We start from the raw sequence: 25142 nt of genomic DNA, 5'->3' as shown, positions 1-25142 counted from the left end.
TCTCCTCCGGCTGGAGAGGGTCCGTTTCTTCCGTTAGGACCACCGGTGGATGCGGGGATCAGCCATATGATCCATTGACAGATGATACATCTGATTCCCAAGACTCAGCCGAAGGCCTCTCCTTTATTAGCTTCATCAAGGAGATGGCGGAGACTATTCCCTTTACACTACAGACTGGGACTCCAGGCATAAAATGCTAGAGGTACTTCAGTTCCTGGACCCTCCAAAGGAAATAATGTCTGTCCCCATCCATGAAGTTTTACTAGATTTGATGCAGTGAAACTGAGAGCATCCTGGGATGGTTCCTCCTGTGAATCTCAAAACGGATGCGATCTATCTGGTGCAGCCATCCCCTGGCTTCCAAAAGACGCAATTAGCACATCAATCGGTGGTGGTGGAGTCCGCCCAGAAGAGGGCCAAGCGACCAAAGCCTCATTCTTCAGCACCACCTGGGAAGGAACAGAAGTTCCTTGACGCTTTAGGGCACAGAGTGTTCCATGGAGCTATGCTCATTTCATGTATTGCATCATATCAATTTTATATGACCCAGTACAATCAGAATCTTCAAACAATTACAGGACTTTGAGTCCCTCCTGGAGCAGCTTCAAGATCAGCTGAACTCTATCATTAAGAGAGGCTTCAACGCCAGGAAACATGAGGTCAGATCGGCGTATGATGTATTTGATACTGCGGCCGGCATCAGCACTCTGCATTGGGCTTGACTGAAGTCCTCAGATCTCTGCCCGGAGGTGCAAGATCGTTTGGCTGATCTCCCCTGCACAGGGGATAATCTCTTTGGAGAAAAGATCCAGGAGATGTTGGCCCAGCTGAAGGATCACAATGAAACACTCCAGCTCTTAGCCGTTCATGCTGAGTTTTTGACTTCCTCCAAACGGCCGTTTAGACGGGAAACGAAACTACCAGCGTAAAAAGCCCAGAGATGATATCCCCCACCAGCACAAGCTCGCCTGACCCGTCCGTTCCAGAAGCCTCCACCATGACAGCCATGGACTCAGAAGGCACAACCTCCTGCCCAGCCTAGTCCTGCTGTGGGATTTTTGACTTCCAGCTCGGGAGCGAATGTCATTCCCTCTGCCATCTCTGCCTGTCGGTTGCCAGCTCTGTCACTTCACCACCATGTGGCTAAAGATCACCACAGACCGGTGGGTCCAGTCTGTCGTAGCTCAAGGTTACTACCTAAACTTCCTCTCCGTCCCGTCTGACACTCCACCTTGGCCGGGGTGGACCTCCTCCGACCACTCTCATCTGCAAGAAGAAATAACTTCCCTCCTGCAAGCAAATGCCATACAACCTGTTCCTCTTTCCCAGAGAGGACACTGCTTCTACTCCCAATACTTTTTAATTCCGAAAAAGACAGGAGGCATTTGCCCAATATTAGACCTTTGGGCTCTAAACAAACATCTTCAGAAAGAGAAGTTTCAGATGGTAACCTTGGGCTCCTTACTAACACTTCTCCAACAGGGGGGGATTGGCTTTGCTCTCTGGACCTAAAAAACGCGTACATGCACATCGCAATTACCCCGTCTCACAAAGTACCTCCGATTCCTTGTCAGAAACCAGCATTTCCAGTACCGAGTGCTGCCATTTAGCCTTGCATCAGCCCCTCATGTCTTCACTAAATGCCTGGTAGTAGTAGCTGCATACTTAAGACTATGCACTCATGTCTATCCTTATCTAGACGACTGGTTACTGAGTGCTCTGTCACCGGAAGGGGTTCTTCACTCCCTCCATCTTACAGTGCAACTACTACTATCCTTGGGGTTTCTAATCAATTATTAGAAGTCTCACCTAATTCCATCTCAAATCCTCTCCTTTTTTGGAGCGAATCTAGACACGATCCAGGCAAAGGCTTTTCTTCCCAGAGACTGAGCTTACATGCTGGCGTTCCTGGCATGTGCAATACTGTTTTGCCGAACCACAACGGCTTGTCATGTACTAGTCTTGCAGGGACATATTTATTTTATTTATTTATTTATTTAACGTTTTTCTATACCGACATTCGCACGAGACATCACATCGGTTTCCAGACAACAGAAAATTCAGCCAACTGGGCTTTACATTGCAACTGATATAGTAACTAGGTTGGGGAAGGGACCGGGGGGGGGGGGGGGGCAGGGAAGCAAATGGGATTTTAAGTGTATACATAGAACAAAGGAGGGATGGGGGGAGGTCTATTTACAGGAGGGTTGGATTATGTACATCCTATATACAAGTTTATATATACATATGGCGTCCTCAGTCTGTTACCCCAATGGTTCATCTGGCCATGTGAGTAACACAGTGCACATTAAAGTCCCAGTGGTCACATGCACATCGTTCAATGTCAGCACTGTCCATATCACCAGGCAGCTTTCGCCTCTCACTAGTGTGGTGGATCCAAGTCCCACCTGCTCCAAGGACTACCATTTCAAGCTCCAGAACCTCAGATGATCTTAACAACTGATGCTTCCACTCCAGGGTGGGGAGCACATGACAACCAACTGCAGACTCAGAGTACCTGGTCGGCAGAAGAGTCACAGCATAAAATAAATTTTCTGGAGCTCCGAGCGATCAGATATTCTCTCTGGGCGTTCCGGGATTGCTTGTCCAACGAAGCAATCCTGATCCAAATGGACAACCAGGTAGCGATGTAGTAAGTCAACAAGCAGGGAGGAACCAGGTCCTACCTCCTGTGTCAGGAAGTAGCACAAATTTGGGCTTTTGCTGTATCTCAGGCCATGCTCCTGAGAGCGACCTACCTGGTGGGTGTGGACAATGTTCTAGCAGACAATCTCAGTCGAATTTCAGCCCCACGAGTGGTCCCTCAACCCGGTGGTGGCAGACTAGATATTTAGGAAATGGGATATCCGAGCATCGACCTCTTCGCGTCGCTTCACACTCGCAAGGTGGACAACTTCTGTTCCCTACATCGCAGTCGCCAAGTTCCATCTCTGGATGCGTTCGCCCTGGCCTGGGCGAAGGACTTCCTTTATGCCTACCCACCACTTCCTCTCATCAGCAAAACTCTCGTGAAGCTACGCACAGACAAGGGTCTAATGATTCTAATCGCTCCCTACTGGCTGTGGCAGGCATGGTTTCCCATCCTTCGGGACCTCTCAGTGTGTCCACAAACTTGCATAGGCATGGATCCGTCCCTGATAGCGCAGAGGAACGGACAATTACGCCATCCCAACCTTCAGGCCTTGTCACTGACGGCCTGGATGTTGAAAGGTTAGTTCTGTGGCCGCTCAATCTCTTGGACTCTGTATTCCAAGTCCTGGTAGCTTCACGAAAGCCTTCTACTAGAAGATCTTATTCTTTTCAATGCCCAATCCCTCTCTAAAAAATCCCACATTCTCAATTATTATCTCTGAGGCCAATCCAGACATCTGTGCCATCACAGAAACTTGGTTAAAACCCACGGACTCAGTACTTATAAATCAACTTCCCACACAAATCTATGATATATTCTCGATCCCCAGACCTAAGAAAAGAGGAGGCGGACTGCTTCTTGCAGCTAAGAAAGGCCTAAAGATAACTCTTCAACAATCCCTTTCAATCTCTAACCTAGAATGTGCATATTTCAAATCCAAACAGCTCCAAATATCTTATCTATGCTCCACCCGGAAACTTAGAAGCCGACCCATCTCCCTTCATAGAATATATTGCCAAACACTTCAACTATGACTTCCCTGCACTAATAATGGGAGACTTTAATTTACATGTAGACTCGAACAAACGCTCCACTAACTGCGAAACTATCCTATCTTCACTTAAACACATGGGCTTCAAACAGATCATTGACGACCCAACTCACAAAGCAGGCCACACTTTGGATCTGATTTTCGTGAACGAAGGCTTCTCTCTTTCATCCCCTCCAACCTGTACCCTGGTCAGACCACTTAATCATCACAACGGTCCTTAAGACAGCAGACACACTTCCTCCCCCCCCCCCCCCCCCCCCCCCCCCCCCCACATCCTTCCCCAAAACCACAATTCACGTCAGGAAACCCTGCTCCTCGGTCATAATCATCTTGATAAGGAACTGCCACAGATCGACCTCTCCGATGCGAACACAGCCGTCACTTCATGGCATGCTATCACCAACAAAGTCACAGACCAAACCTGCCCACTAACCACCAAGGTGCTTCACAAGGCCCAGGACAACAGAAAACCTTGGTTCACACCCGAACTGAAGGCCATCAAATTAGACCTCAGAAACAAAGAACATATTTGGTGCAGAAATCCCTCTACCACCACCCAAGCAATCTACAAATCTACCCTCAACAAGGATAGGAACACCATCTTCAAAACAAAGAGACTTCTTCGCAAAAAAAATTCACCATTTCATCTTCGACTCTAAAGCTCTTTTTTCATACGTCTCCGCTCTCACCAAACCCTCCCCTCCATTGTTCCAGACTACCAAGCTCTCTCCAAAGCTACAGAACTGGCCACCTTCTTCGAGAACAAAATTATCAATCTCACCAGACAGTTTGCCACCCCCAATCCATCTTACCCCCCTCTCGCTGACCTCAGTATCTCAACAGAACACTAGGTTAGAATCCTTCGAGACTACCTCATCACTTGAAGTCAATAATATCCTAAAGAAACTCAAACCCTCTTCCCATCCTCTAGACACCATCCCATCGAACCTTCTCATCTCAATACCAAATACCATAGCGAAACCCATCGCAGAAATCATTAACCCGAGGTCAAGTTCCCGACTCTCTCAAGCAAGCCATCTTGAAACCTCTCCTAAAAAAACCTAATCTGTCAACATCTGAACCAGCTAACTTCCGTCCCATAGCCAACTTACCCTTCATTGCTAAGATTATGGAGAAAATAGTTAATAAACAACTCACAGACTACCTGGAGGAGCACAACACAAGATTCTGGCTCCATCGCAATATGGATTTCGTAAATCCCTAAACACAGAATCCCTTCTGATATCTCTCATGGACTCCATCTTCTTGAGCTCGGAAAAAAGACAACCTCACCTACTCATTTTCCTCGATCTCTCTGCCGCCTTTGATACGGTCAACCATTCAATCCTTTTTGACTGACTAGCTGACGTTGGTATATCAGGCACTGCCCTCGACTGGTTCCGTTCATTTCTCAGCAACAGATCATTCAAGGTCAAAATCAATAACAAAGAATAGCCAATCAGCTCTAACCTGGGAGTCCCTCAAGGTTCTTCCCTCTCACCAACCCTTTTCAACATTATCTTTTACCTCTCTGCTTCTTCCTTTCTAAGCTGAAAATCAAACATCTTGTATACGCGGATGACGTTCAAATTCTCATCCCGATTAAGGAGTCCCTACAAAAATCTTTAATCTTCTGGGAGACTTGCTTTCAGGAAATCAGCTCACTCCTCACTAAACTTAACTTAGTCATCAACAAAGACAAGACTGAATACCTCATTATCTCCCAGGAAGTCAACCCAATTTCTAGAGACAGCCTCCCTTATAACTGGTCAACCACAAGAAGACTTCATCTCTCTCCCCAACCTCCCTTCAACTATTCTGGACAAACTCAAAAACATGTCCTACGTAAGAGATCTAGGCGTGCTCCTGGACAATCAGCTGAACCTCAAAAGATTTGTAAACACGACTAAAGAGTGCCTTTTCTAATTACAAGTTCTTAAAAAGCTAAAACCCCTTCTGCACTCACACGATTTCCGCCTTGTTCTACAATCAATCATCCTTACCAAAGTTGATTACTGTAACTCTTTGCTGCTCGGTCTACCAGCTACCACCATTAAGCCTTTACAGATGTTACATAACTCAGCGGCCAGGATCTTGACTAACTCTGAGAGACCACATCACGCCCATCCTCTACAACCTCCACTGGCTCCCGATCAAATACAGAGTTCTCTACAAAGTTCTGACCATCATGCACAAAACCTTACACAACCTAGCCCCAATTGATCTTACCTTTCAGCTGCGCACCAACAACTCCACGAGACCGATTAGAAAAGCATACCAGGGACCCTTTTTGTCCCTCAAGCCAAAACCTCGCTAAGGAACAGGGCACTTTCCACTGCAGGTCCTACCCATTGGAACACCCTCCCACCAGACCTCAGACAAGAACCCTGCCCGCTATCCTTCAAGAAAAAACTGAAAACATGGCTATTCAGCCTAGCGTTTCCCTGATCCCGCCTGCTAGCAATACACTTTCGCTATTGCTCACAATTACTTCCCTTGGCAACTATGATTTGTTTTGTATGTTATCAATCCATTCCCAAACCCGCCCCAAATCCACCATTCAATCTGGATCCTTTGTTTTTCTTGTCCTCCCCCTGCATTCTAGCCCAAATTCATTTGATGCATTCAACTGCTTGTTAACTTTAACTTTATTGGCTTTTTGCAAGGCAATTAGTATAAGATGTTAACTTCGATACCATGTTACTTAAAGTTTTTTATATGTTCTAGGTTCTATGTAATGCTCTCGGGCAAGTTTTTATTGTTTTACTGTAAACCGGTTTGATTTGTATCCAATGCAAGAAGATCGGTATATAAAAAACCAAAAATAAATGGAAAAGATTTTCCTTATGGTGCACTTCAAAGGAGTTAGATCCTTTTACCTGTCCCACAACAAAGTTTTTGGACTACCTCTAGCATCTCTCGGAGTCAGGTCTACAAACTTCCTCCATTAGGGTACATGTCAGTGCAGTGTCCGCCTTCCATATGGGTACAGGAGATATCTATTTCGATACAACCCTTAGCGCGCTTCATGAAGAGCTTGCTTCACCTCAAGCCCCCTCTCCGGCCCCTGCTTGGGACCTTAATGTGGTATTAGCACAACTCGTGAAACCTCAGTTTGAGCCTCTGCGTTCCTGCGAGTTACAGCATCTCACTTGGAAGGTTCTTTTCCTTCTTGCGTTGAAGTCTGCTCGCCGGATCACTGAGCTACAGGTGCTGGTTACTTACCCCCCATACACAAAGTTTCTTCATGATCGGGCGGTCCTCCAAACTCATCCTAAATTTCTACTGAAAGTAGTATTTGAGTTTCATTTAAATCAATCCATAGTTCTGCCTACTTTCTTTCCAAAACCCCACTCACTTCCTGGTGAGCAGGCTCTGCATTCCTAGAACTGCAAACATGTGCTGGCCTTTTATTTGGAATGCACTGCAGGCCATAGGAAGTCCACCCAGCTCTTTGTCTCCTTTGATAGACTTAAGCTGGTAATGCTGATGGGAAAGCAGACCCTGTCGTCCTGGCTGGCGGACTGTATTTCCTTCTGCTACCAACAAGCAGGCCTTCCGCTACAGGGATGCATTAAAGCGCACTCCATTAGAGCAATGGCAGCATCTGTAGCACACCTACATTGTGTACCTCTTACTGATATCTGCAAATCTGTGACATGGAGTTCTCTCCATACCTTTGCAGCGCATTATTGCCTGGACAAAGCTGGCACACAAGATTCAATCTTTGGCCAGTCTGTACTGCGCAATCTATTCTCAGCTTAATACCCAACTTCCATCCTGCAGCCCGCTGGGATTTCAGGCTGTCCATTATCCAAAGAACCAGCCCTGTTGTGCCTGTTGCACGTCTTTGGGTGTTTTTGGTACATGCGTGGGCATCCTCAGCTTGTTAGTCACCCATATGTGAGGACTACCATCCTGCTTGTCCTGTGAGAAAACAGTTGCTTACCTGTAACAGGTGTTCTCACAGGATAGCAGGATGTTAGTCCTCACGAAACCCACCCGCCACCCCGCGGAGTTGGGTACGCTTGTGATTTATTTTCTTTCTCACGCTCTTTTGCTACACATGACACTGAAAGGAGACCCCTGCTAGATGCAGGGTTAGTGCCATGCTGGGCATGCCCAGTAGGTACCAGTCAAAGTTCTAGAAACTTTGACAAAAGTATTCCGTGATTGGGCTCCATCCTGATGTCACACATATATGAGGACTAACATCCTGCTGTCCTGTGAACACCTGTTACAGGTAAGCAACTCTGCTTTCCATTTTTTCACTTAATGAGATGTTTCTTCGGCTTTGTTCGATGTAGGGTCCCTCTAGGTCATCCCTGTACCCTTCCTAGAAGGGTTTTCAAAGTTTATTGGTGAGTGTCCTTTTGTGGTTGATTTCCTGTGGCGGTGGTACCTCTGTGCCCACCGGTTATCGACATCAGTTGCCATCAATTTTGATATTGCTTCCTGTTTTTGTCCTGTCATTACAAGGACCATGTCCATCAGAGGTCCATGATGAATGTGTCCTCTTCCTGGGGGCATCGCATGACATCCAGAGTTGCCGCAAATGTGCCCAGATGACCCTGAAAAGACGTTTAGTTTGTCTCGACAAGATGGAACACCTCTTCAGATTGAAGAAGAGGCATCGGCATCGAAGGACCATGGAACTGCACCAATGGACACCGAGCCATCGACATAGATCTGTCATCGTTGTTGGCCTCAGCACTGGGGAGCGACCGTTCTGAGCATTGATGGAAGTCAAAGAAGCATCTGTTTATCTATGCATGGTGCTGGTCACAGGGATGTGCCAGCTCATGCTGTGATGCACACAAAGCAATCCCGCAGCGAGGGGTGCCAGTCCTCCATCTGTGCAATGGGACCACAACATGCCAGTCACCAATCCTCTCGTTTCTGAAAAGGATCTGGCTACCTCTCCTTCATCCCAGTCGGTGTTGGCATTGCCAATGTTTGAGGAGGATATCGAGCAGTGAATACAGCTGGCAGTCGAGTGGGTGATGTGGGTCATCAGTCCTGTGGCACTGAAGGCACTGGAGCCACTAAAGTTCCATGCGCTCATTGGCATGTTACCGACCCAGCTGACGTCTGTTCTCAGGTTGGCATAGGGGCACCACAGCCTCCCCCTGCCAATGTGGTTGTGGCCGGATCCTCGGAGGAGGAAGCTCTGCCTAAGCCATTTGAGATGCCAAGCCCTGCACCCCCCCCCCCCCCCCTGTCCAGTCTCTCTGGTCCCTGCACCTCTGGACAAAGGCAGAGCTCCCAGGGCCCCATCCCCATCAGTCAGTGAGAGTGAGGGTCTCTAAGACCCCTGGGGGGATGACATCATGGAGTCCTCTACCAATGGCTCTGAGACTCTCCCCTCAGACCCTTCTCCAGAGGAGCGAAGGAAGTCTCTGCCTGAGGATTTCATCTTCGCAGGTTTTGTGTGGGCTATGGCAAAAGCCATAATTTTTCAATTGCTGACGGAGGAAGAGGTCGGGCACCAAATGCTTGAAATCCTCCAGTTCATGGAGCTTCCTAAGGAGGTCATGATTGTCCCAGTGCATGACATCCTTAAGGAGTTACTGCTGAAAATGTTGGAGCACTCCTTCTCAGTTCCTTCCAAGAATAAGAAGACTGACTGAGTTTACCTCATCCAGAAGGCTCCTGGATTCCATATGTGACAACTTTACCACAAATCGGTGGTAATTGAATCTGCTCTTGAGAGCCAAGCCGTCTCAGCCCCACTCCTTGGCGCTCCTGGGAAAGGAGCACAAAGCGATGGATGCTTTTGGGCGAGACACCTTTTCAGGGGGCCATGCTCATTGCCCACATAGCTTCCTCCAGTTCTACCTGAGCCTGTACTCTGGGACATCTGGAAGCAAGAGCAGGAAATGGCCGAGCAGTTGCAGCAGTAGGACACCCTCATGTTGCTGATGCATAAGGGCCTGGATTGCGGAAAACAGGAGGTCCGTATGATCTACGATGTGTTCAAAACTGTATTTGCAGCGGGAATTGGTGCCCGTGGATTGGCATGGTTGCAGACCTTGGATCTCCTACCATAGGTATAGGAAAGAGTCGCTGATGAGCTGCGTACTGGGGAGAATCTCTTCGGAGTCAGGGTGAGGGATGCTGTGGCCTAGCTCCAAAAGCCCTCAAACACTCCACCAGCACTCAAGACCCATCCTCTTCTAGGAGATTGGCGAGATTGGGGCAGAAGAATTCTCACCAGGAGTACAATCCACCCCCTCACTCCCGTCAGCAGCAACAGGGCTCCCACAGCCATCCCAGGCAGCAGAGAACTCCCAAGGCAATTCTGTACTTGACAGGTAAACGCACATTTAAAGTTTAACTCCAAAGACCTCATCTAAAAGCTGTGCAGCCTAGCATTTAAAAACATAAACAGTGCAGGCAGGAAATAGCAAACAAGCAGCACAAAATTAGGCAATACTGTGTAGAGAAGAAACAAAAAAAAGTTCAGCACTAGAGAATGCAGTGTGAAAACAAATTTCCTAATGCCTGGACAGATGAATTCAGAACCAGTGGGTTATGCACCTCTACCAGCAGATGGAGACGGAGCATCTACCTCCAGTATTCTCAGTCTCCAGTAGATGGACATGCATCTCCCTACTGGGGATTGCTTCAAATGTTAGATGAAGAAATAGGATTTAATCCGCCCCACTCTCCTGCAGTGATACCTAATGGTCCCTTCCCCAGTTGAGAATTACTGAGGTGATTTCTGTGGTCTCAGATGAGTGCCTCAGTCCGGTAGCTGGTTTTCTTAGCTGGCATGGACTTAGCTGTTTTAAAACAGATGAAAGGCAGCGGGTGCAGGAAACCAAGCGCACGGTGACAGTATATGCTCTCCCCCCACAGCTGGAAACTCTTTACTCAGCCAGGAGAGACTGAGCTTAGGTAAGGTTAAAAAAAAAAAAAAGAAAAAAAAAGTAAGAATGGTTGGTTGTACGGCTTTACCCTTCCTCCGATTTCTGTACTCTGCGAGCTGTTCCAACGTTCATTCCCACTCCTGAGGGAGGCTAAGGGACTTGGGCAGCCCAGGTTGGCTAGGCCCTGCTAGTAAGCTTTTTCTGTGTGCCACATGGTAGGCCACAGTGGCGTTTTTGCATGCTTTTTTCTGTGTAACAAGCTGCCCTCTTCAGGACAATCTGCATGAAAGTGCATCTGGCTGCGAGTCCAAGTTGTGCACCCAGTTTTTTGGGTGCTTTGCCTGTGTGCACAATGTGGGTCGCATTGGTTATGGGCTTAAGTTTGGAAGGGCAGAAATACATCTAGTTTTGCAATCCCTAGCCTTGGGACCCCTAAATTGTGTGCTTCAATTTTGTGTACCTAAATAACACCTTTCCCTCTGTGTGCTGCTTGCCTTATTTGGGCATCTCAGCCTGGCATGCCCTCTATCTTGTACCAGCACTGCTTAGAGGCTCAGGGTGAACTATCTTTCTCTGATTTTTACTAAGCCTGGTTCTTCCCAGCTTGGCGATGGCCCGGGTAAGGACATGTCAGGAGGGGTACCTGACCTTGGAACACCCATAACTGGTTAGTCAGCGGGGGATAGTAACTGGGCACAACACAGGTGCATTCTAGTTTTAGCATGGATTCTTCTCCTTTTCTTGGGTAGAATTTTTTTCAAGGATTGCAATCCTCAGCCCCATCCAATCTTGTCAGGTCAGTCGCAGGTGGCCGAAGTACACCTAAATTGGCAGTAGGCCCTCCCCTTTGGCCTCATCAGTGCCATCCAGATTCCTATCTTAACTCTCTGGAGGATGGGAAAATTCTTCTGGGACTGGAAATATATAGGACTATGTTGTGATTATTTCATAGAGATGAGCTACCGGCTCTAATTTCCCAGAAGTTGAAGATGCTGGGAGTACCTAGCGCAGATTCCATGACTGAGCCAAAGAAAAATCCCATTTTGGTTTCTTTGCATAAAGCCTTTTGTGTTTTCCCCTTTATGGAGGTCAGTCAAGAATTGATTGGTCTTGAGTGGGATGCCCCAGAGATTAATTTCAAAGAGGGTCGGGCTTTGGTAGGGCTGTACCCCCTGGATTCAGTGGTGAGAATGTCTGCATTTTCTGAAAGTGGATGTGCTTGCCTGCCATCTCTAAGCGGATGACTATCCCTATGGAAGGAGGAGCAGCCTTGAAGGATGTGCATGATAGGAGGATTGAGGCCATCCTTAAGCGGTATCTGAAGCAGTGGAAGTGACCTTGCAGATAGCTTCTTATTGTTCCCTGGTGGCTCATGCTTGTTTACTCCTCTTAGGAGGTTGTTGAATTTAGAGTGAATTCCAGGGCAGTTATGGAGCCACCAGCCACCTTTTTAGCAGATGCAGGCTGCGATTTGATCCACACCTCAGCCAGAGGAGTGGTTTTGGTAATAGCGGCTAGGTGTTGGGCATGGCTGAGAAATTGGTGGGCTGATGTCACCTCCAAGGCTAACTGTACTAAATTTCCCTTTAAAGTCTCACTTTTGTTGGGAGCGAGTTGGAGAAACTGGCCAGTAAGTGAGGCGAATCCCCGGTTCTTCAGTTGCCAAAGGATAAGAAGCAGACACCGCGCTCCTTTGGCATGAGGGGTTGTGCCATAGGTTCCAAGCATTTTCGACCCTACAGAGGAGCGACATTTCAGAGGACTCGACCTATCAATAAGTCTGTCCTTTCATCCCAGAAAGCCTAGGTGGGATGCAGGCTCTTGTAGTGGAATCTCCCAACCCACCCTCAGGACGGTGCCTCTCTATCAGAGGTGGGTTGAAATCGCATTGGATCAGTGGATCCTAGGGGAGATATGGCAGGGAGATGCACTGGAATTTTGCAGTGTTCCTCAGGACATGTTCATGGTGTCTCCCTGCCACTCCCCATAGAAGGAGCAGGCAGTGGAGTGTACGTTGTCAAGGCTCCTCAGTCTGAGAGCTGTGGTCTCAGTGCCCACGACTCAAGAAAATATGGGTCAATATTCCAACTATTTCATTGCGCCCTAGAAGAAGGGCTCCTTTCATCCCATCCTGGATTTCAAAAGGGTCAACAGTCATTTGGGTGCATAATTTTCGCATGGAAACATTGCGCTCAGTGGTAATGGCTGTGCAGTCTTGGGAGTTTCTGACCTCCCTAGATCTTTGAGGTGTAACCTCCATATTCCCATCCGACTGGAACACAGTTTTCTGCATTTCATGGTATTGGGGTGCCATTATCGGTTTTGGATGCTGTCTTTTGTTCTGGCCCCTGCTCCCAGAACTTTTTCCAAGGTTATGAAGCTGATGGCAGCAGAGATGAGAGAGAATGGGATCCTGGTACACTCATATTTGGATGACTGGCTGATTCTAGCCAAGTCTCTGGAAGCGAGCTGCCTGGTGACCCACAAGTCAATCTCCCTCTTGCAGGAGCTCAGTTGGGTGACGAACCTGGCCAAGAGCAGTCTTTAGCCATCTGTCTCTAGAATATCTGGGTGTTCAGTTCGACACGAAGCAGGGCAGGGTTTTCCTGCCAGAAGTTCATTTTCAGAAGTTGATGGCACAAGTATGTCTGAACACTATATCCCTCATCAGTGTGATTCTATCTACAGGTGCTTGGTTTGGCAGCAACCCTGGAAGTGTACCATGGGCAAGGATGCATATGCACCCCTTCAGCACTCCCTGCTGTCTCATTGGAGCCCATGGTCTCAGGACTATTCAATTCAGCTCCACCTGCCAATGGTCTGCTCTCAACTACAGTTGTGGTTACAAGCGGATCATCTAAGAGAGGGAATTTCCCTAATATCAACAGACTGGTTGATACTCACAATGGATGCAAGCTTCCAAGGTTGGGGTGCTCACTGTCAGGAGCTGAGAGCGCTGGAGTGCAGAAGAGTTTCTCTGGAACATCAATCAGCTGGGAGCCCGGGCGGTCCGGTTGGCATGCTTGCAGTTCAGCGCTAGGTTGCAGGGTCGAGTGCTGCGGGTTATGTCAGACCGCGGCTTACATCTATCGTCGGGGAGGAACCAAGATCCAGCAAGGAGAGAGACCAACTTATGGAATGGGCGGAAGTGCATCTTCAGGAGATCTGTCTTACATGTTGCAGGTAAAGACAATGTAAGAGCAGACTTCTTCAGCAGAGTCTGGACCCAGGAGAAATGGGCATTGTCTGAGGCGTTTCAGCTGATAGTGGTTTGCTGGGACCTTGCATTTCTAGACCTGCTGGCGACTTCTCACGATGTGAAGGTTCCTCAATTTTTCAGTCGCAGGAGAGATACAATGTCCTTGGGTATCGATGCTCTCGTGCAGGAATAGCCGGAAAAAAAGCTGCGCTATGCCTTTCCCCGTGGCCCATGTTGGGCAGAATGGTTCGGAGGGTCGAGGGTCACAAAGGGATGGTGCTTCTTGGTGGCACTAGATTGGCCCAGAAGACCATGGTATGCAGATGTGTGACTGTTCCTGGTAGACTCCTCCCTGGTTTTTAATTCCTTTGTCTGATCTAAGGGAAAGGAAATTATCAGGTAGGTAGTAATTGTTCATTGAGGGTTCAATAGCTCCACCAGAGCCTCAAGGTCTTGCTGCAGCCCAGCACTTCCGCGGATGACTAGGCCCACAGGTCTGAAGAGGAGTTTTGCTCCATCAGATATGCTGTCAAATGGCTGCACTACAGATACATATTTGCCCCATACAGAAAGCTTGTAGCAGGGGAGTGCTCTGTGCGGTGAAGCAGCCTCTCGGAAGTGCTGCTGCAGTGCGTATATTTGGTTGGCCGCATTATGGCACTTTAGGCCACAGACATATGCTTTCCAACACAGATCATCTTTCCACATGAAAGTGCAGCCCTACCTGAGGAAAAATTGGAGAAATCAAGAAGGGAAACTTGGGCACAGAGCACGAGTCTGACAAAGTCCATTAAAAGTATGTTAAGCACTCCCCATCAGTGTTTAAAAAAAATTAAACCAGGTAAAAATAGAATGTTGTCAAGGTAGGGAGGAAAGAAATGTATGCAGCTGTTTTGTAATTGGCTCTCTAGAGCCCTCTGAATGTTTACATCAAATTTTTCAAATTCTAAATTGCGTACACATATCGAACTATGCTTTTACATTGACTTCTGAGGGGTGATATTTGTTTAAAAAAAAAAAAAGTCCAGCCTGCTAGTAAAATAAATTCAAAAACTGATTTTTTTTAAAGTGAATAAATGCTTTCTCTGTTAATCTAAGTCATTATGTGAACAAATTATCTGCTGAATTTTAATAGTGGACAATAATTTGCTTCATTTATTAGATTTGAAGCAAAAGCTTAAAAGATAATTTAAAATTATGTTAATTTGATTTTGTGCTGGTGTTTCTGTATTTTGCAGTGGTTTCATTTTGAAGAAATGCAGTTCTTTAAAAATCCATAAATGTATGCATGATTGGACTCAAAAGTTGGTGATTGCTTGGTACTGGAGTAGCGTTTCAGTGTGAGTGCCTGACAGCTAGTAGGAAAATTGCTTTCCTTAGGCACTTTAACTTTTGCTTCATCCCATGACCTATTGATTATCAGCACCAGTGCTTCTAACTGATAGGCCACTGGAAGAGGCAGAAGCAGCTGCCCCTGAGGGAATACCTTCTCCTTTTCCTTCTTCAGCTGCTCACACTGAAATAGTGCACTATCATGCCAGCATCAGTAGTGCAAAAGGTGGGGAGAAGAGAATCTGGGCGGGGGTTACACCATCTTGAGGATGAAGAGAGCAAGCATATCTGATGTAAATAAGAGAAGTAGAGACAAGAAGGAAGATGGGAGAAATGGTGGAGAGGAAATGTAGTACTGAAAAGTGCATTCTCACAGGACAAGCAGGATGGTCGTCCTCACATATGGGTAACATCACAGGATGGAGCCCAATCACGGAACACTTTTGTCAGTTTCTAGAACTTTGACTGGCACCTACTGGGCATGCCCAGCATGGCACTAAACCTGCAGCCAGCAGGGGTCCCCCTTCAGTCTTCTTTTTTCCGCGCAGCAGTAGCCACGCGGGTTAAGGAGCTCCACAGAGATTCCTGACAGGAAGTTTCCTCACAGAATTACTAAAAACTTTCATACCCCACAGGGGTCCTTCCTTTGAATTTTTGAGTCCGTGGTACTCCGGTAAGTTTTTTTTTTTTTACCCGTTTTCGGTCGATTCCAGTCAAGTTTGGCCCTCGCGGCCTACTGGCCAACGACCGTACCGCGGCTCAATTTTTTCAAAGGCCATGGCGTCGGGGTTCCGTCGGTGCCCGGACTGTACTCACACCATGTTTATAACAGACCCTCAAAGTCTGTGTAATGTGTCTTGGGTGCGAGCATGATGTCTTGTCCTGCACCAAATGTGCCTTAATGACACCAAAAGGTCGCAAGGCCAGAATGGAGAAAATGGAACTTCTCTTCCATTCTCAAACCCCGACGCAGTCTATTGCACCGACGTCATCTGAACCGGCACCGTCCAGCGTAAATGACTTCTCGGCCTTCGACTACCTCTACTCCCCCTCAGGATCGAGGAGATCGTAGAGAGAAACATCGGCATAGACACCGGAAGTCTCTGACCATCTAGGAAGGAAAATCGACCTCGCCATCATCTGAGCCGCCATCGAAAAAACCCATCCAGAAAAGGCATCAACCTTTTCTGCGACCGGTCACCGAGGCAACCCTCACCCAGATGGGTGTTGGGAGCCGCGACTCCGCCTTTAATGGTGGTCCCTCCGGCTATGCCTCTGCCTCCTTCTTCCCTTCCGGAGCTGGGGCTGCTTGCTCCAGGTCTCCATGAAGAACTGGACCAGATGTTCCAGGAGGCTATCGATTAAGGCGATGCACAGACTCCAAGTTCCCCCGGCGCCGATATCTGTACCGGCCGCAGAACAGACCATCGATCCCATTCCAGCAGCATTGGCACCGCTGCTGTCGAAGATGGACGTGCTTATAGCTGCTTTTCCACTGATGGATCCTGGTCACCGATGGCTCCGGTGCCTTCCCTGCTTACCCTGTCATCGGGTGGAGAAACACCTCCATCGAGAGTTTTGCCGATGCGTCCATCGGCGCCAACGATCCATCCATCGATTTCATCGGTGCCTCCAGTTCTTCCCTTGATGCCTTCAGAGCCTAGACCAGGACCTTCAGGAATTCCATCGTCCCATCCTTCTCAGGCTCCTAGGGGGACAGGTGCTGATCCCTATGATACCAGTACTGATTATTCATCTCCTCACGAAACCTGCCCGCCGCCCCGCGGTGTTGGGTTTGTTACATTTTCTTATTTTATTTTTCGGCACTTCCTGTAGCTTTAAACAAGACTGAAGGGGGACCCCTGCTGGCTGCAGGTTTACTGCCATGCTGGACATGCCCAGTAGGTGCCAGTCAAAGTTCTAGAAACTTTGACAAAAGTGTTCCGTGATTGGGCTCCATCCTGTGAAGTCACCCATATGTGAGAACTAACATCCTGCTGTCCTGTGAGAACCTGTTACAGGTAAGCAACATTTGCTTTACTATTACTGGGGTACATAATAGTGCCAAAGATCAGCTGTCGTTTCAGTGTAGCTTATGTGCTGATATAGGCCTCTAGCACTTCATTTTAATATCAACCTGCATGAAAGGCAAGCAGTTACCTGCATGGTGATCTGTGACTTTTTTTCAAAAAAGATTTAATTGAATTCTCAACCCCAAATCAATCTCTGGATGTAAAACTTGACAGATTTAAAATAAAAATTATAATCTGGTATAGTTGGATCTGATGTGCTCTGATGCATACATTATAGAGTTTAGGGGGTTGATCAACTTTTTCATGAATGTTAAACCCATAAAAAAAGGAATACAGTTCTTAGGTCTTCCTTTTGTAGAAATGGAAATTCAATTGAAGGCTATTACTGGTGGCATAACAAAGGTTTACTGTTTCTTGTATGTGTTTGACTGACTGGCTTTTATTATTTTGTGCAGGACAAAAGATGATTACATTTCATTCTCCAGATGTTCCTTCTGCATCAAGCTCAAGTGGTAGTAACCCTTATGCCGGAAGCCCATATATAGATGGTGGTTCACCAGTCAAAAACTTTTTCCCCAAGAGATCTGGGACTTGCAGAGGAAGTGCACAGTATAAGACTTCAATTTTTCAGATACCATTTCCACTTGAGCATTATGAAAATGAGCATGCTCCATCTCCAGAAGCTCTTCTACCTCAACTGGGTACTGCAGTACATTTGCAGCAGTTGACTACCACGTGTAGTGGACATTTAGTTATGGAAACACTGTCTGCTTTTCCAGAACAATCAAATAGTGAACAAAGATCAACATCATTGCTTAACCTTGAAGAATTGAAGGATAACACCACAATAGATATGGTTGACCCTGTAGAGATAGGTGACGTTACTTGGGCCAAAGAAGACAATGGCAACAGCAAAATACCAATGTGCAGCTTCATGACAGGAATTACTTTCAGTATTGAAAGCTCTCATATGTGCTTGTCACCACTGGCAGAAAGTAGTGTAATTCCCTGTGACAGCAGCATTCAGGTAAGAGGACTTTGCCATGTATATTTCAAATTACAGTGCCTTATAGGAGTCTTAACACTTTTTATACATTTTTCATGTTCTACTGTCTTAAAAAAACCAAAATGGATTGAAGTAGGAATAGGACAGATCAGTACAACATATGCTACACTTTCATCATGAAAATTATTATAAAGTCTTGATATTGCATGTGCGTTCATATACCTTGATTCAAGCCTAAGCAAAAACCCCTTTTGCAGCAATAACTACCATGAATTTTCTAGGATAAGCATCTACCAACTTTGCATAGTGACAGAGTGCAAGTTTTGCCCATTCTTCATGGCAGAAGAAATGAAGCTTTTTTTCAAGTTAATTTGAGCTCATCTGTGGACTGCAGTTCTCAGTCTTGCCACAGATTTCCTAGCATGTAGCCAGATGGATTCAGGACCAATGGGTTATGTGCTCCCCTGTTAGCAGGGTGGAGACAGGTTTCAAAGCTGATGTCACCCTAGATATACCCCTGCAGTGACCTCAGCCATTCATATTTTAGTCTTCTAGCAGATGTGGATTGTGTCTTCCTTATCGGGAATAAAGAACTCTTTAGAAGAGGAAATTTTACCTTTAAAATTTCTCCTTTAAATTGGAGAAAGATTGAGCCCGGCTCTCCTGCGGTGATACCTAATGGTCCCTCCCCAGTTGAGAATTCCTGAGGCAATTTGCAAGATCCCTCCGAGGTGTGCCTTGGTCGGGTAGCCGGTTCCCGGCGTGGACTTTGCTGCTGAAGCAATTTGAAAGCGAGTGCAGGAAGCCGAGCGCTTCAGTGACAGCCAAAGCCTTCTCCCCCTTTAACAGGAGACAATATCTGTACTCAGCTGGTAAGCGCTGAGCCAAGGTAAGTAGAGAAGAACTCTTCTGATTCAGGGACCTGGAAGGGCTTCAGTAAGTCTTTCCTCCAGTCTCCTTACTCGGCGTGCCATACAGACAACGTTCCCGATCCCGTTTAAGGCACAAGAAACTAGCAGTGGAATCTACCTTGATAAGACTCCTCAATTTGAGGGCTATAATTCCAGTACCTACACCCCAGGAATATACGAGGCATTATTCTATTTCATTGTACCCAAGAAGGAGGGTTCCTTTCGCCCCCATCCTAGACCTCAAGACCTTCAACTATCATCTGCGGGTAATTTAATTTCCACAAGGAAACTCTTCGCTCCATCATAATGGCCATACAACTGAGAGTTCTTAACCTCCCTGGATCTGAGGCCTACCTTCATATTCCAATCTGACAAGACCACTAGTCTTTCCTACATTTTGCGGTACTGGGCCACCATTATCGGTTCTGGGTGTTTCCCTTCAGCCTGGGCACTGCCCCCAGAACATTTTCCAGAATTATGGTGATCGTGGCGGCGGCACTGAGGAAAGAAGGGATCCTGGTACACCACTACTTGGAAGACTGGCTGATTTGGGCAAAGTCATTGGAAAAGACCAACAGGTTAACATCCCTGCTTCAGGAGCTTGGTTGGGTTGTCAACATGGACAAAAGCAGTCTCAAGCCCTCCCAGACCTTAGAGTATCTGGGAGTCTGGTTTGACACCAAGCATGACTAGGTCTTCCTCCCTCCCTCGGATAAAGAAGCTAATGTGCCAAGTACATCGGTTGACACACAATGCGCCCCAGGGTGTGCAGTTACCTTCAGGTCCTAGGTCTGATGGTGTCATCCCTGGAGAGGTAGTACCATGGGTGAGGGCTTATAGGCATCCACGCCAACGCTCCCTGCTGTCATGTTGGAACCCACTGTCTCAAGTCTACTCGATTCACCTCCACCTATTAATGGAAGTATATTCTTGGCCCCAGTGGTGGCTACAGGAAGTTCACCTGAGCAAGGGTGTAAGCCTGTCCCCTCCAAATTGGCTAGTGCTCATGACTGACGTGAGCCTCTGAGGGTGGGGAGTTCACTGTCAAACTGACAACCCAGGGGCATTGGACCAAAGAAGAGGCGTGCTGGAACATAAACTGCCTGAAAGCCTGGGCAGTCAGATTAGTGTGTATACAGTTCAGCCACATACGCCAAGGTCAGGTGGTTCGTGTGATGTCTGACAACGCAACAGTAGCCTACATCAACCACCAGATCTCCTTATGGAATGGGCAGAGTTGAATCTACAGGGGATCTCTGCCTCCCACATAGTCTGCTCTGACGTTGTCTTTTCCCACTTTCTCAGCACGGAGAGTCTGGATCCAGGAGAATGGGCGTTGTTGGCCAAGGCCTTTCAGCTTCTGGAGATTGCTAGGGCCTCTTGTCCATCGACCTGCTGGCCGCATATCACAATTCTTCAGTCGTAGAAGAGATCAGTGTTCCCAAGGGATTGACACCCATGTTTAGACCTGGCCAGAAGACTTACTGTATGCCTTCCCTTCATGGCCTCTGCTGGGCAAGGTCATTCACAAGATCAAATGCCACATGGGGTTAGTCCTTCTAGTGACCCCGGATTGAGCCAGATGCCCATGGTATGCAGACATGCGGAGGCTTCTGGTAGAGTCCCCATATGCCTGCCTCCTGCATAGGGACCTGCTCCAACAATGTCCGATCCTTCATGAGGACCCGATTCTGATTTGTCTTACGGTCTGTCCCTTGAGAGGGATCACCTAAGGCAGTGTGGATATTCGGCGGCAGTTATTTCCACCTTGCTCTGCATGCGTAAATTCTCGACATCCTTAGCGTTTTGTACGGATCTGGAGAATATTTGAGGAGTGGACTCTCGGATGATCAAAATCCTTATGGTTCTGGAATTTTTACAGGGCGGCCTAAATAAAGGGTTGTCCCTCAACTCCTTGAAGGTCCAGGTAGCGGTGCTCTCTTGTTTCAAATGCGAGGTGAACAGAGCCAGACTGTCGGCACATCCAGACATGGCCCGTTTCCTAAAAGGGGTTAAACACCTTCAACCACCCTTGCAGTGGCCGGGTTCCCCTGTGGAATCTTAATCTAGTATTGGATTTTTTTTAGCAGGGCCCTCCTTTCAGCACAGTCTATCCCTCTGCCTGTTAACCGTGAAGACGTTCTTGGGAGTGAAATGCTCGGCTTGTCGCATCTCTGAACTACAGGAGTCATTCCTCCGGATGACATCAAGAGCATTACAGCTTCACACCATTTCTTCCTTCCTTCCTTGCCCAAGGTAGTCTTGGAATTTCACTTAAATCTGTCCATTTCCTTACCATCCCTGGATAGACACAAGGACACGGAAGACTGCCTCCGCCATTTGAAAGTCAGTAGGCTTTTAGTGTGCTGGAAAACTCAGAACCTTTGTTCTTCACGGTGGAAGGAAACAAGGTGAAGCAGCTTCGCGAGCTACCATAGCTCACTGGATCAAGGTGGTAATATCAAGAGCTTATGTTGAGGCAGGGAAGCCATTACTCTTTCAGGTTAAAGCTCATTCCACTAAGGGTCCAGGCCATATCCTGGACGGAAGCTAAGCTACTGTCTCCCGTCAACATTTGCTAAGCGGCGACATGGTCTGTCTTACACACCACCTCCAGGTTCTATCGCCTGGGCGTTAGAGCTCGAGAGGATGCAGCCTTTGCAAGGGTGGTGCTAACTGGACCATGGACAGCTTCCTGCCTTGTTTGGGAGTAGCTTTTGTACATCCCATTGGTCCTGAGTCCATCTGGCTACATTCCAGGAAATGGAGAAATTACTTACCTGATAATTTTGTTTTCCTTAGTGTAGACAGATGGACTCAGGATCTCCCCCACGGCTGCCCAAGAATGGTGGCAAGAAATCTCCCAGGTGGTGAATCTCAATTCCAGAAGGTTACAGGTAACCATTGCCCAATCCCTAGATTAGGGCATCTATAATCTTGCTGGGATTCAGCGCTTGTTTGGTTGAGTACAGTTACGGTTGTCAGTCTTTAATTGTTTATCAAATTGCAATCAAATTTTTTATCTTTTTTCAATAGTATGTCCACAATGGCTTTTGAAGAGTATCCTGAATGGCTGAGATCACTGCAGGGGTATATCTAAGGTGACGACAGTTTTGAAACCTGTTTCTGTCTCCATCTGCTAGCAGGGGAGCATATAACCTATTGGTCCTGAGTCATCTGTCTACACTAAGGAAAACAAAATTATCAGATAAGTAATTTCTCCAATTGTCCTCATCTCCACTACTTCCACTTGAGGGTGTTCATGCTTGCACCACCCTCTCTGTAAAGAAATATTTTTTTAGTTTACTTCTGATTCTACCCCTTTTCACCTTCCTCTCACGATTCATTCAACAGCCTCCTTTCCATTGAAAGAGGCGCTCGCCACCTGTACATTGTTATCTTGGAGGTATTTAAATGTTGTCTCTATCATATCTCCTTGTCAGCATTCCTCTAGGATACAAATGTTTAGATGTCTGTCCCCGTTTGCCTTATAACAAACCACTGACTATTTTAGTAGCTACTCTTGGAGCAGATTCCATCCAGTTTATATCCTTTTGAAGGCTTGATATCCAGAATTGTACACAGTATTCCAATGGGGCCTCATCAAGGACTTATACAGAGGCAGTTTAGTTTCCTTTCTTTCTGACAGCCATTCATCTCTGTATGCACCCAAACATCTTTCTCGCTGTTGCTAACACCTTTTCCTATTTGGTCACCTTGAGTTAATCAATTATGACCTGTAGCTCCTGTTTACTGCATATCTTAGCATATAAGTTAACTGGTTCAATGAGTAGGAACACCGCTAAAGAGGAAGATAGAGAAAATCATTGTTCTGCCACACTCAGCTACTGACCAGAAAGATCTGGGAACTGCTATAGCCTTCCCTGAATTGTGAGAGGTGGAGGGAGAGACATCCTACTTTGATTTTCTGCTCCCAGTCTGCCAATGCCTTTCTCCAACATGAGGAGCGGTTGTACAGCACTTTCTGAATGGCCTCCATTTTCCAGGCACAGTACCGCTACGCCTGTGGGGATATTTTATCACAACTGCAGCATTTGGCAGTCTCATAATCCAGCTCCATGCACTGATAGTAAATTGAATTAGAATCTGTGATGGCAATCTGGTGCCCAAAGATGCAGGCCTTGAAGCCACTAATTGTGGGTTTTCTTGGCCCCGTCTTCTCCATTTCATTTTTTTTTTTTTTGGGTAGAACTGTAAAATTATGGTTCTCCAATAGCAGCAGAATGAAACAGATATATGGATCACGTGAACTGTGCTGCATGCATTGACTGGATAATTCTTAAAGATCTTTCTAGGAAAGCTTTTAGTATACACAGGCGACTTCCTGCACAACATTAGCTTTTATACAGCTTAATAGTTTTCATGTCTTTGATTATAACTTTGGGTATGTTTGAATGATATATTGCTTAGATAATTTAACTTTTAGCTCATTTGTAAAGTGGCATTGGCACATTTGGAATTATACAAAATTATATTTGCTTTTGTTTAAAAAAAAAAGTTAGATAAACTTTTCACATAATTCACTGATTAAGTAGGGGAATTAATTAGTGAACTGTACTGCTGATTTGCAGTTCATCCTGGGAAAATTAAGTGAAAGCCCTTTCTTCCAAATGTCTCAAGACTTGGCCAGTCTCTTCCACCCAGTAGTATAGCCACCACGATTCCAGAGTGTCAAATTCTTAATACAAAGGGTGATCATATAGCGCTCTGTCCAGGGAGGGTGGGGAAAATAAGCAGAACAAGTCCTGATTATTACATGTATCGCGCTATAGTTCTGATTTCTCTTTTGAGTTCTTAAAAGCAGGACTATATTTCTCAGAGAACAAGCAGGATGGTAGTCCTCACATGGGTGACATCAGATGGAACCCCGATATGGAAAACTTATGTCAAAGTTTCTAGAACTTTAGGTACACTGAGTATGCCCAGCATGCCCTATACCATGTGTCCACGCAGGATCCCTCTCCAGTCTCTTTCCACAGAGCTGTAAGCCTCACACTGAGGGAGCTCACTGGCTTTTTTGGCCTTGTGGAAAACTGTTTTTCTCACGTTTTTTGTGGGTTTTTTCTCGTCGTTCCATTGCTGGGTCCCTTTCTGTGCCCTTCCTTAGTGTCTCCTAGTCAGTTTTCAATGATTCAGGCAAGTTTCCTTTCGCAGTCTATTTCCCCTCTGGCAGTGATGCATCAGTGCAGGCCGGCCATCGCCACACTGCTGCCATTGTTTTTGGTTAGTGCCCCTTTTGTTTCATCCGTCATGGCCACATCTGGTTTTCAGCAATCCCCCTGGTGCCAGAGGGCCATGTCCATTACGGGTTTGCAAGAGATGTGTGTTTTCTGCCTAGGGGCATCAAATGATGTTTGGGGTTGCCGCTTATGCACCCAGATGACCCCGAAGGGATGTTGGCTTTAACAAGACAAGATGGAGCAGCTCTACATATCGAGGAAGGACCAAGGAGCTGCACTGATAGACACTGAGCCATTAATATCGATGGGTCTGTCTATTCTGTTGATGTCGCCGGCAGACTGGGGTGCCGGAGACAGACCATCTGTCTCCAGACCAAGGACATCGGATTTCTTGTCATCTACCTCGGCTCTGGGGAAGAACTGGGCCGAGCATCAAGGGAAACCAAAGTACTATTGGCCCTGGTCCCTGTCATTGCACAGTGCTGGGCACAGGGATGCACTGGCTTTTGCAGTAATGTCCTCGAAGCAACTCCGAGGAGTGAAATTCACAATGGTCTTCACTGGTCCTGAAGCCAGTCACGATCCACCTAAAGGGTCTGAAGATCTAGCTACCCCTCCTTCCAGTCAGCTTTGGCATCAGCACCATTCAAGAAGAAGCTGGAACACAGAGTCCAGCTAGCAGTGGACTGGGCGCTGCAGGGTTTTGGTGCTACGGCACTAGACCCAGTGTCTGGCCATCCTCTACTGCTTCTGGAGAAGCTCAAAATGCTCATTGGTGTGCTATTGACCCAGCTGGCATCAGTTCTTGGGACAGCTATGCCTACCTCTACTGATACGGTGGTTGTCTGTTCCTCCAAGGTGGAAGCTTCACAGATGGAGACAGA

The 25142-nt window shown here is 46.9% G+C and overlaps 1 protein-coding gene across 4 annotated transcripts in view; it reads left to right on the top strand.

Moving 5' to 3' along the window:
- The window catches only part of BORA (BORA aurora kinase A activator), a 273505-nt gene that overhangs the window by 200511 nt on the left and 47852 nt on the right, over positions 1-25142 (top strand). For all 4 annotated transcript variants that reach the window (XM_029603007.1, XM_029603005.1, XM_029603004.1 and 1 more), the window contains one exon: positions 17596-18167. In XM_029603007.1, coding sequence (XP_029458867.1) covers positions 17596-18167 — 572 coding nt within the window. The remainder of the gene's footprint in view (positions 1-17595; positions 18168-25142) is intronic.

This window comes from Rhinatrema bivittatum, chromosome 5 (genome assembly GCF_901001135.1).
Source record: "Rhinatrema bivittatum chromosome 5, aRhiBiv1.1, whole genome shotgun sequence".
NCBI lineage: Eukaryota > Metazoa > Chordata > Amphibia > Gymnophiona > Rhinatrematidae > Rhinatrema > Rhinatrema bivittatum.
This window is presented reverse-complemented; position numbering and strand designations above follow the sequence as displayed.